Source organism: Sceloporus undulatus, chromosome 3, assembly GCF_019175285.1.
Source record: "Sceloporus undulatus isolate JIND9_A2432 ecotype Alabama chromosome 3, SceUnd_v1.1, whole genome shotgun sequence".
NCBI classification, from domain to species: domain Eukaryota; kingdom Metazoa; phylum Chordata; class Lepidosauria; order Squamata; family Phrynosomatidae; genus Sceloporus; species Sceloporus undulatus.
The window spans coordinates 42,676,636-42,689,384 of record NC_056524.1 but is presented as its reverse complement, the minus strand read 5'-3'; the positions used below and the strand labels follow the sequence as shown (position 1 = coordinate 42,689,384).

The 12,749-nt window shown below is 39.5% G+C and overlaps 1 protein-coding gene across 1 annotated transcript in view; it reads right to left on the bottom strand.

The window, feature by feature from the left end:
- The window catches only part of LOC121925237 (nucleoside diphosphate kinase 7-like), a 98,777-nt gene extending 89,633 nt beyond the window's left edge, over nucleotides 1-9,144 (bottom strand). The window contains exon 1 of the mRNA XM_042457121.1: nucleotides 9,019-9,144. Within this exon, the coding sequence (XP_042313055.1) occupies nucleotides 9,019-9,144 (126 nt within the window). The remainder of the gene's footprint in view (nucleotides 1-9,018) is intronic.
- Nucleotides 9,145-12,749: the final 3,605 nt, after the last annotated feature.

Sequence of the window (12,749 nt, the reverse complement as noted above, 5' to 3'; positions counted from 1 at the left end):
CTTTCTTTCAGTTAGTCTCAAAGGTGCTGTGAAATCTCTCTACATACTGATTCCACAGACTAACACGAATATAGCTTTTATTTCTAAGATTGATTTTTTTTTCAAAACCTGAGTGCTTAAAATTTTTCCATCCTGTTGTCATGCTTTCTAAACTGTATAAATTTAGATTATCACTGGAGGTCCCAGAGGCTTTATTTGCATTCTCTATTTGCCTGAAGGAGATCACCTCCTTAGAGGTTCACATGACTGCATGGTGTGCATCTTTGTCCCAAACCTTTTATATAAATATGATTCCATCATTTTAATTTGAGGGTTCTCCAGGCTTGTAGATGGCTGAGCTGTTTTGTCCATAATTACACAGCATGTCAGGAACAAATCTGGGAACAGAACATGGGAGTATTGGCACTTCGCTTTGGGTTTTTTTTTTTTCTTCTGTCTTTCATTAGCCTTTCCATTTGCTTAACAAATAAGTGGTGTAGGAGAGACCAAATGCAGTTTTTCTCTCCCCCTTTGATTAGAGTGTAGCATATGAAAGCTTTATTCTATGCAGTGCTTTGGAATTTACTAATGTTTGAATTTACACAGTATTTTCTTTCTTTGTTTTATTGTTCTTTGTAATAGTTTGTATAAATGTTATATAAATGTTATTTTGTTAAAGCGAATATGCATTCATATTTATGTAATGAAAACTTATTTTTCTCATTATCCTTGAACATTATTATATGGGGGCATGATCTATCTTGCACGATGCAGCTACTGAACCTGGAGCTCTGCTAAGTTATTTTCTCTGATCTGTTTCTTTCAGTATAGGTGTACTGGCATGCACTGTATAGTTGCAACCGATAGAGGTAATATTGGGAACAGCAGTTGTGTTTGTGCTCTTCCATATCTCTATTCATCCCCTTTTCTCCACCTGGTCATACTGAGGGTGCACATATTTCTCCCATTCAGTAGATTGAGTTGGTGTGCATCCTGAGTTTACATTGCGGGGCAACATCCAGATGGCTGTAGAGCTGTATGACAATCCATCTGCAGGTTGCTGTTGTACCTCTTTGAAAAAGGAATATATTGCATTAGAATTTGAATGACTGACTTACTATTCAGAAGCCTTTATTACAATTAACAGACCCTTAGGAAACACAAGAATACATATTAAGCATACACTAAAAGGCATTATATTTAAAATATTTGTATCATATGGTTTATAATATAAATACCACTACTAAATAAGTTGGTTGGTAGAGGAACACATTTAAAAAAGCAGTTTACATATTTAATGGACAATTTCCTAAACAATAAATGAATTCCAATGTCGTTTTTGTGGGTTTTTTGGGCTATGTGGCCCATGTTCTAGCAGAGTCCTTTCTGATGTTTCGCCAGCATCTGTGGCTGGCATGGATGCCAGCCACAGATGCTGGGAAACGTCAGAAAGAAACTCGCAGAACACGGCCACATAGCCCAAAAAAACCCACAAAAACATGGATGCCGGCCATGGAAGCCTTTGACTTTACATGGAATTTCAATGTCTCTCTTTACTAATACACAAACCACTAACATGGCATAATTCAATATTATTCACACATAATTAAAAAAAGCATTAATAAAAACTATAAAAACGGCATTGGTTAAATTCAACCATTAGACAGATCCATTTATTATACATGTGTGTGGGTCAAAATCTTACAAGTTTTAGCAGCAGAAATGGGGGAAAAAAAAAATTGATTTACTAATTGACTTACTAATCATCTATGAGTGGGGAACCTATAGCAACCAGTTGTTAATATTACTAAATATTAAGATTTGGTTTACGGCCCAAGCTATTGCAGATTAGTTAGAATATTTCTCGACTGCCCTGCAGACTGAGACATCAAGTAGCCACTGCAAAGTATTTTGCTCCCCCATATTTGCTGTCAAATTGACTATGAATTATGGTGACCTAGGAATGAGAGACCTCCAAGATCTCCAGTCACAGCAGCGCTGCTCAGATCTTGGAAACTCAAGGCCATAACATATTTGGTTTAACCGATCCACCTGTAATACACCTCTTTTTCTACTGCCTTCCACTTTCCCAAGCATATCACTTTTCCAGTGAGTCACATGTGTTCACGATATCCCAAAGTATGACACCTCAGTTTAAATCATCTTCACTGCCAGCGTTCTGTGTACCAGTATATGTATAGATTGATATTTTATAGTGATGTTATTATAATCTCTTTTGAGGATTATGTGGCTAAAGAGGAATCTAATCTTAACTAAATAAGTCTTGACAGTAATCCAGGATGCATTCTAGGCCCATCACTCACCTGGAAGTAAGCCTCTTTGAATTCACTGAGACTTCTGAGTTTATGCATATACATTAGCATTACTGTATTATGTTTGCTAAAATGCTTTGTGGTAACCATTTCTCCAGTGTGGCAATAGATGTGTTTTTGTTCTAGTAAAATTATCTGAATGGCAGTGGGACAGGGTCAGTCTTCTTCAGTGAGAAAACTATTGGAGTTTATGAAGAGCTGGAAGATGGCACTTCATTCTCATTGTGTATGTATCAATGGTATTTTATTATCAATTTGATTCACATTACATCCATGTTTTTGTAAACAAAGTAGTTATAATAAAATAACTCAAAACAATTAATTCATTAAAAATGAAACCAGTAGAACAGCATGAACAGTAATTTAGGAAGTAGACTGAAGTCTATGAAAGATCATGCTGCCAACTTCTTTCAGCTCGTCTCAAAGATGCTACAAGATCTCACCATATACTGATTCTACAGACTAACACGGCTATATCTTTGAATTCTACCTCAATTAACGGTAACAACAGGAAAAACATCATAGCAGTCAAGGACCAGCCAATGAAACAGGGACACAAACCCTCTCTTAGCAGCAGGGTAGCCAGATGGGCTACAAACCATTCATCACTTATCCCCAAGCCTAAAGTAAAAAAGCCAGATTTTACAAATGTGATCTAGAGCAATTAGAGCCTGAATTTTCACTAGACATCACAGTGATTAAGCTCAGGCTATCATACTTTGGATGTATCATGCAGCAATTTTACTCAGAGGAAAAGACAAGGATGTTGGGAAAAGTGGAAAGCCATGGTGGCAGGGAAGAGGGGAGACCACATTACAGATGGATAGACTCCATCTAGAAAACTAGAAAACTACAGCCCTGGGTCTGCAGAATCTGAGCAGGACTGTTGATGACCAGAGCTCTTTGAGATCTCTCATTCATTGGGTCACAAAAAAATCAAAGTTATCTTGATGGCAAATAATAGCAACAACAACAGACTGACTTCCTTTTCTTTCCGAGGGATGTTGCCACAAGTGAAAAGACCCTCTATTGTGGCCACCTGCTGTGTCTCTGTTGGCAGGAGAACATGGAACTAGGTCTCCGACATTGAACAGAAAGTGTGGAAAGGTCATATAGTAGGTGGTACTCCTTTTATGATGCTGCTAGGTAGTGGAACAATGAAATATAGAATGTGGTACTCCACTTTCCATGATATTTAGTTCTTCCACTGCCTTTTGTTGTTGTGTGCCTTCATTTCTGAGTTATGGTGACCCTGTTTAAATACTTGAAGGGATGTCATATTGAGGAGGGAGCAAGCTTGTTTTCTGCTGCTCCAGAGACTAGGACCCGGAGCAATGGATGCAAGCTCCAGGAAAAGAGATTCCACCTCAACATTAGGAAGAACTTCCTGACAGTAAGGGCTGTTTGACAGTGGAACAAACTCCCTCGGAGTGTAGTGGAGTCTCCTTCCTTGGAGATCTTTAAACAGAGGCTGGATAGCCATCTGTCGGGGATGCTTTGATTTAGATTTCCTGCATGGCAGGGGGTTGAACTGGATGGCCCTTGCAGTCTCTTTATGATTCTATGACTTGCCCAAGGTCACCTAGTGGCTTTCTGCAACTAGATTGGTATTTGAACTCTGCTTTCCAAACTTATAGTCCAGTGCTCAAATGATTATACCATGGTGGCTCTCACTTTTTGGTCCAATTCAAGTTTCCAGACAGTTGTCAAGGATAGCTAAGCAGCATGTACAGAACATCCCTATCCCTGTTTACCATGGCCTGGATACCTTGACTTTGTCCTTCTTTAATTGCTGCTGATATCCATATGTTAACTGTGGACATTTGCAGGGGAAATTCCTACATATGTTGATCTTTCTGTATGTAGGTTTTTTCTATGAGTGGGTTGCATTTAACTCAGCTCTCAGTTACTCTGCCAGCTGCTCTCTTTTTTCTGACTCAGCTTCAATTAATGAAATAGGCAAGAGGTAGTTTGAATGTTGGACTAGGATTTTGGGAGGCTAGGGTTCAAACCCCATTGAGCCATGAAAACTCCTTGGCCTTGTACAAGTCATTCTCTCAGCCCTAGAGAAATGCAGTGATAAACTGTCTCTGAATAAATCCTGTCAAGAGATTTAGGGTCACCATAAATAGGAAACGACTTGAAGGTGCACAGCAGTGTATTTAAATGAATTAGTCTATATAGTGGCCTTGTTACCTTTCTGAAAAGGTAGAAATCTTAAACCAGTGATGGCGAACCTATGGCACATGTGCCTGAGGTGGCACTCAGAGCCCTCTCTGTGGGCACACATGCTGTCGCCCTAGCACAGAGTTTGCCAGAGTTCCTTACTAGAAAGCCAGAGGGACATGGCACTTTGCAATAAATAAGTGGGGTCCGGGTTGCAGTTTGGGCACTCGGTCTGTAAAAGGTTCTCCATCACTATCTTAAACACTCGTTGCTAAGTAACAACCACAGATACAGAGGCAGGTTACAGACCGCAGAAAAGCGGCGGTCTGCTGCCGCCGCCGGTTGCAGCATCTGGGAACTGCAGCAGCCAAACGGCGTGGTTCCCGGATGCTGCACAGAAGGAGCGCAAAAATCATGCTCCTTCCTGCGACCTGGAAGAGATGCCGCAAGTGCTGAAGCGTGCACTCGTGGCGTCATTTCTGGGGCGCGACGTGTGGACGCAGTGCGTCCGCTACGTCAAGATTGTGGTGGCTGTATGGAACGGTCACCGCCATTTCGTACGGACTCAGTCCGTAGTAGGGTTAGGGGCGTCTGGAAGAGACGCCCCTTTCTAACCCTAGCATGGACTGAGTCCGTGCTAGGGTGCCCATCTGTAACGGGCCTTAGTTTTCTCTGTTTCTTGATTAACTGAACGTCTCAAGGATTGTGCTTATTATTATATGTAACTAGTATTAAAGCAACCATATTGCCAGTGAAATAAACCATGGCCTGTACAAAGATGAATAGCATGGCTAGTAAATTACTGTACTGTTTCTCCGTCTTGACAAAATGGGGTATTTGAGTACATTGGCTCCTTTACCTTTCTGTTAATGAAAGTTAAAAGTGATTTCTTCTCAAGAAGCTATGGTTTTTCAGAAATCAAAACAGGCCAAGAAAACTGACTGTTTTGCTTTCAGAGCTTTGGGTAAATACCACTTAGGTACTTTGTTGTTAGCTATCCTTGAGACCATCTTGGCCCATGGTGACCCTGTGGATGAGACATCTCCAAGACTCCTTGTCTTCCACTGCATTGCTTAGTTCCTGCAAAGTCATACCCATGACCTCCTTAATAGAGTCTATCCATCTAGCATGAGGCCTTTCTCTTTTTCTACTGTACTTTCCTCCATCTTTCTTAGCATTATTGTTTTTTCCAGTGAGTTGTGCCTATTAATTATGTGTCCAAAGTATGACAGCCTCAGTTTTGTCATCTTGGCTTCCAAGTTGATTTCTGCCTTGATCTGCTACAGAATCCATTTATTTGTCTTTTTGTCTGTCCATGGGTTCCTCAGCATTCTCCTCCTGCACCACATCTCAAATTAATTGATTTTCTTATATTCTTCTTATATTTATAATTGGTTTTCTCCTGCTTTGGCAACTGCCTACAAAAACAGCCACATTCTTGAGCCTTTTCTTCAATCTATCCTTTTGTTTTTCTAACCTTTTCTGCTGATCTGCTATCTTAACTTCCAGCACTGACATCCATATGTGGTAATAAGGAATATGATGGCTTGTATGATTCTAACGTTTGTGTTCAGTTGTGTATCTTTGCATTTTAGAATCTTTTCTAGTTCTTTTAAAATTTATAGTCTCCCTTCCCATTCTTAATTTTCTTCTGATTTTCAGGCTGCTGTCCCCACATTTATCAATATTTGATGTTTTACTATTTTTATTTCTTTATTGTCTAGGTTGAATTTATGTAGATTCTGCATGGTCATTATTTTTGTTTTCTTTATGATCAACAGTAAGCCTGGCTTTGCAGTTTCTTCTCTGATTTTCCTTAGTAGTTGTTAGAAGTCTGTGAGGCTTTCTGCTAGTACTATAGTGTCGGCTGCATATCTTAGATCAGGGGTAGGCAACCGTTTTGAGCCGGGGGCCGGGTTGCTGTCCCTCAGACAACTGGTGGGCCGAAGCCAAAAAATAAATAATTAAATAATTTTAAAAATTTTTAAATAAATAAATAAACCGGGACAAATAAAGGACAACATTTTCAAATGGTGGACACTTTTTTTAAAAAAGTGGAGGACACGCAAAAAAAAATTGCTGATTTTTTAGAAAATTTTAATATAAACGCATGTTTCTGAGGCCTCTATAGACAATTGTCCCCATTGGTCCTGCGCGTGAGAGGCCAAAGGCCCCGGCGGCAATTGGCGGCAGGACCGGGCTGGGGCTGGTCCCAAGGCCTCGCTGGGCCGCATGCGGGCCGCAGGTTGCCTACCCCTGTCTTAGATTGTTGATATTCCTTCCACCTATTTTCACTCCTCCATCTTCTGTAGACTGTATCCAAGCCTGCTTTCCTTACAATATGTTCTGCATAAAGGTTGACCAGGGTGATAAGAAGCAGCCTTGTCTGACCCCTTTGCCAATTGGAAACCATTCTGTTTCTCTGTGTTCTCTTCTGACAGAAGCCTCCTGTCCTGAGTACAGATTCTTCATCAGGACTGTCAGGTGTGTTGGCACTCCAATGTCTTTAAGGACCTTCCATAGTCTTTCATGATCACTTCTTAAGACTTTTTAAAGGAAAAAAAACCCATCATGGTTTAAATTAGTCCGTGGGGTTTGTACAAGATGTGGTAGACCCTGAGGGCGGTAAGAGTGGGCCAGGGAATTCTGGCTAGGAAAAATATATAGCTCTCAGCTCCTTCAGTGATAAGTGGGTGACACAAATATGATACTTTTGATGACAGTAGGCTTGGTTTTTATATATTTGTCTTTATTAATGAAACTTTCAGATCTGTAAATAAAACAAAAATTGCAAAGATTCTATCAGTCTCCAATATATTCTTTCTCAGTGCACTGTCCTCCCAGAGGCATTGAAATGGAGAGGCAGTTAGTTCAACCGTATACAGTAAATGAGTGCATTGTAGAGCTTGAGATAGTACATTTTTTGACTAAATCCCAAACCCCACACCATCACCAACAAGGCTATTAGGGATGGAGGTACTGGGAATTATAATCTGGAAAAAGAATATGTGTATGCTGTAGTGCCATCCTTTCAAAAAAAACCTGACACCACCTCCACTCCTGGTTCTTCATTTTTTAATACTGTAGATCCTACTGGAAGAGGAGGAATCATGCCCTCTCTGAGCATAATCTATCAACTAGTCTAAATGTTTTTTTGAAAAATAGTAGCAGTTTTCATCTGGTTGAAGAGAATGACACTGCAGATTTACTTCCAGGGTTGGTCAGAAAACATAAATATAGTTTCAAATTCCAGTGTAGCACTTCCTGAAAAAGATAAATGATACTGAAATACTCCACCTGTCAGTATGAAATCTTATCCAAGGAGTATACTTAATGAGATTTTTAAAAAATCTTATGAAAGAGAAGGAGAGGCGGTCTGTTCAGAAGAACTCAAGATACTTCAGCTCTGCAGAGGATATAAATTTTCAGTTATCTTATTTTTGCATGAGGGAATGAAAAATATCAATAGTATTCTCACTGTGGGATGAGTTGACAAAAGTTTCCCCCTCATTTTTCTGATTTCTGGTATTTCAGTGATTCTTGTGAACATTTGCATGCAAGTTGGGTTTTGCAGGAAACAACATTTTTGCTCATAATATTAATTTTTTATGCAGGAACATTTTTGTTCAAAATGTTTTTTTTTAAATGCAAAACCCTCCATGAAATTTTTGTAAAGAAGTCCCCAAATGTCAAAAAGCTCATGTTGGTTGCTACTGTGTGCCTCCAAGTATTTTTTTTTTTTTTTTTCATTTTAGTAAGGTGACTGTATCATAGGATTTTCTTGGCAAGTTTCTTCAGAAGGAGATTGCCATTGCCATTCTCGGAGGCTGAGAGAATGTGACTTGCCCAAGGTCACCCAATGGGTTTTTTTGTGCAAGTGGGAGATCGAACCTTGATCTTCAGGGTCATAGCCTCAATGCTGAAACACTACACCATGCTGTCTTTCTCTTGCTGGTTGACATTTATTAAAACCAGCTGCCTCGGCATAATACAACATCTTTTCCCTATGTTAGGCCTCTGGGTGAAGTTATTAGGGGCTTTGGTGCTGGGTGCCATCAGTAGGACACAACTTTATTTCTCTTAGATGTTAGGGTCCTGTCCCAAACATGGTATAGACAACCAGCCAAATGCTGATTGCTACACAGCTGTTAGCCAGCATTTAATGAGCAAGCTTAGTCAGAGTAGCATACAGTTCAACACTTAATTTACGTTAGTAAATACAAGCATTAAGTCCCAAACTGAGTTCAGCCATGTCCAAATGGCATCCAGAGTTAACAAACACAGTCCAGATCAAGCACAGAGTTCAGGAATGCAACAGAGAGGCAGGTATGTCAGATAATCTTCGGCATCTCCTGGAAGGCAGAGCTGGGAATTTATAGATCATCAGCTCAATGCAGCTGCTACTTCATTAGTTGTTGCTTCCTATAAATCCTCTGAGACCTCCTCAAGCCTTCCCTATGTTGTCTCTGCTTGGTGAAGATAGGTAGGGGTAAGTGGTCTTTTATCTGGGCAGGACTCTCTACCAGAGCTGGTACTGCACTCTGATCTGCCTCTGAGATGTGTGGCTCTGGATTTCCTCCTCCTCTGGGTCAGTAGCTGTTCCTAGCATGTCCACTGATTCAGTTTCTGAGTCAGAATCCATGTCTGTATACTGGAAGAAGGGCATGATAGGTCAGCTGATACTGTGCATGTAGTGAATCAGTGCTTGGATGCTGTAGTGGGCTGAATGAAGACCAATAAACTGAAATTGAATCCTAACAAGAAGGAAGGTATATGGATTGGTGGTTCTCAGGCTTGGGAAGTGGGTAAACAACCTGTACTAGATGGAGTTATATTCTTCCTGAAGGAGCAAGTTCATAGCTTTGGAGTATGTCTGGAATCTAGATTATTCCCAGTCATGGGAGGGTTAAACCTGTTGTGGACAGAGATAATGACCTAAGCCTTTTGTGGACAGAGGTAATGCCCATGAAAGTATTTCATGCATGGATAACTTCTCAAATAGACTACTATAATGTGCTCTATATGGGATTGCCCTTGAAGAAGACTCAGAAGTCGCAGCTAGTGCAAAATACAGTAGCTTGAATGCTGACTAGAATACCATCTAGACAACATACAATGCCACTCCTTAAATGTTTGTGATAACATTTAAAGCCCTAAATGGCTTGAGACCTTGATACTTGATGGAGTGCCTCTCCCTGAGGATTTTTTTAAAACTTAACTTCTTTAAAAATATCTGGGGTGGCCCCAGTCTGCCATTTTGGGGCAGTCTGTTTCACTCCTATGGCAGGACATGGGAGAAGGCCTTCTCAGTTGTGGCAAGTTGTAGAATGCCCTCGCCTAGGAGGCCCAATTGGCAGCAACAGTTGTTTTATTTAAGTGCCAAATGAATGCTTCGCTGTTCATCAAGGCCTTGGAGTCTTAAATACTAATGTACATCATTTAAAACTATTTAACCCTTTAAATGTTTTAACTTGTTATCAGGTTTAATACATTTTTAATCTATTTAAATTGTGTAAACTTTCAACTTCACATCTATTTAAATTATTTTTATTGTTTCAAACTGTTTTAACCTGTTTGTTTTTAATCTTACTTGTAAACTGTCTTGAGATATTTTTGCTACAGTGTGAGATAGAAATGTTTTGATGAAATAAATAAAATAAGGATAAGAAAATCACTGAATTGTCTTTATATCCCTAGGATCTGTCCAATTCTTGTGTCAAGCTTCCCTCTTCTGCTTAGGGCTGTTTTACAATGCAGTGTGGGAGGGGGTAGCTGCAAGAAAGTTATGTGCTGTTACATTGTGACAAATTATTTTCATGACATTTCCTGCTTGTATTAAAAACCATGGCATAGATATGACCTTCTCATCATTGTTGAAAACTAGTACGGTAATATAATCTTATGTTTAACAAAACGAGTGATCAGAAGTCCATGCAGGCATGAGAGTGGGTTAGTGGAGAAGGAACGTGTCATTCCTCCTCTGCTAGCCTGCTTGGCTCCTGTGCAGAAAAGTCTCTTCCTTCATGATTTACACAGAAACACTGCAGACTTCCAGATGGAGGAGGCAGTGGTCCATCTGTTATCCAATAGCAAATATGCTGTGAGTCAATTCCTCACTCATGACTAGCATGGAATGATAGGCTATTACCAACTCTGATCTAATCTAGCTCTTCTGGGGAGGTCAGTAACTTTTATGGGGTTATTTATAATATAGCTGTAACTGTAGTATTATGTTGTGTTTTTATAACTCTTTTCAGGTATCAAAACCCTTCATGTGTACAGTATTCTCAGTAATCCTTACAAATATCTTGTAATGTAGTCAGTAATAACATCTTCATGTTGTAGCTTGATACTGAGAAGTGTGGCTTGTCTAAGGCCAACTAATCAGACTGAAATAGGTTTTGAACCAATTCCACTTCTTGCACTAAGGCAACATGAAGAGTTTCAGCTTTTCGAATGGGTACACAGTAGTGGCCAAGCTTTTTAATATGTAAAATCGAAGGCTTTCATGGCCGGCATCCATAGTTTTTTGTGGGTTTTTCAGGCTATTTGGCCATGTTCTAGCAGAGTTTCTTCCTGACGTTTTGCCAGCATCTGTGGCTGGCATCTTCAGAGAATGCATCTTCAGACTTTTTAATATGGTCTGTGCATTTCATTGGGTTTAGAGGTTTTCATATTACCAGTGTCACAAATTTTGAGAAGAGAACTCTCCAGAAGTGTCCTCTTTTAGACTAAAAAGCATTATATGCATTCTGCCATATTGCTATTGTTTGTTTGTTTTTTGCCTCATTGCCCCACTCGTAAGATAAGCCCCAAGTTACCTATTCTGTAGGGACAAAAATGTATGAGATCCCAGAAACATGATTTGTCCAAAGATTGATGTTGCTTGTCTCATAGGACAGCCAAAAGGTTAGCCGTGAAACTTTTAACACTTGTTTTTCTTTGAAAAACAGTGGTTTTCTGAGAAATCTTTAAATAACTGGAGATGTATTAGTCTACAAATATAAAATATATTCTTATTTCTTTTGTCCACTAACCCCCCCCCCCCTCCAATGTTCAACAAAACTTCAATTTTTAATAGACTGGACAGAATCAGGTGTATTACTCTACATATGACATGGATCACAAAGGTCCAGTTTTAAGATGTTAGAATGCTTCCTTTTGAGAAATGTTACTGAATGATGCTGTTGTTGTCCTAAAGGAATAAGTACTTTGCTGCTGTGCACTGTGTTCAGTTTTATTTGCTGGTGTATGAAGTATTTAATTTACAGGCAGCAAAGCTAATGACTTGCCTATGAGATATCACAAAAATTCCTAAATTACTTTTCTTTTTTCCAAATTACTTTTCCAGAGCCAGGATGAAAGATTTGCTTTCATTGCAGAGTGGTATGATCCAAATGCTTCACTTTTCCGACGTTATGAGTTGTTGTATTACCCAAAGGATGGGTCAGTGGAGATGGTAAGACTTTTATTGCTATAGAAATACTTCACAAATTGCTTTGCTTGGAGACAAAAATAAGTGATCTTTGGCACTGTGGATTTATGAGGTTGGGGTGAAGAAACTGCTTTTTGTTTTTGGTGTTATATAATCCTGGAATAAAATAGGGCATGTTCTATTCTTTCCACAGATCCATGCTAGAATCTGGATGTTCTTTTTGTAGGTTGAATGAATGTGGCTGGGAAAATTACACATGAAAACTGTTCTTAAGCTATGTTATGTTGATGCTATAAAATAAAACTGTGGTGGTGGTAGATGTGAAGGATCAAAGGTTGACATCAAGCTAGGATTGACTGAGTCGACCTGATTGAGGCTGGCCAACCCAATGGATAGGCAAAAGACTTACTTTGGGCATGAGACATGAAGGCCTGTACTGAGCAGTTAAGTATCACTGATTTGGCTGTTTTCCCCCAGGCTTCTTCTGTTGGAAGGATGACTTCTTACAATGTGGACAGGAAAAAGTTTTGTTTAGAGCTGGCCTTAAATGATCACATGAAATTTGGCTTCTAATGTCTGGCCAGCTTGATCCATTTTGTGAACTTGTAAAGCAGGCAGCCCTTACTTGGAAATATATTCATGCTTAATTTCTTATATAAATTCATATCTATCCTGCAGGATTTAGTATCTGAAATCTACCTGTTTGCCTATCATAATATTTTTCCCCACTTCAAATGCCATTGAGCTAATTGCTGGGTAGAACTGTAGTTATTTATGCCTATGATGTCACTTAATGGCTGCACAGAAGATAGGCACACTTTTCCAGTGCCCAGAGA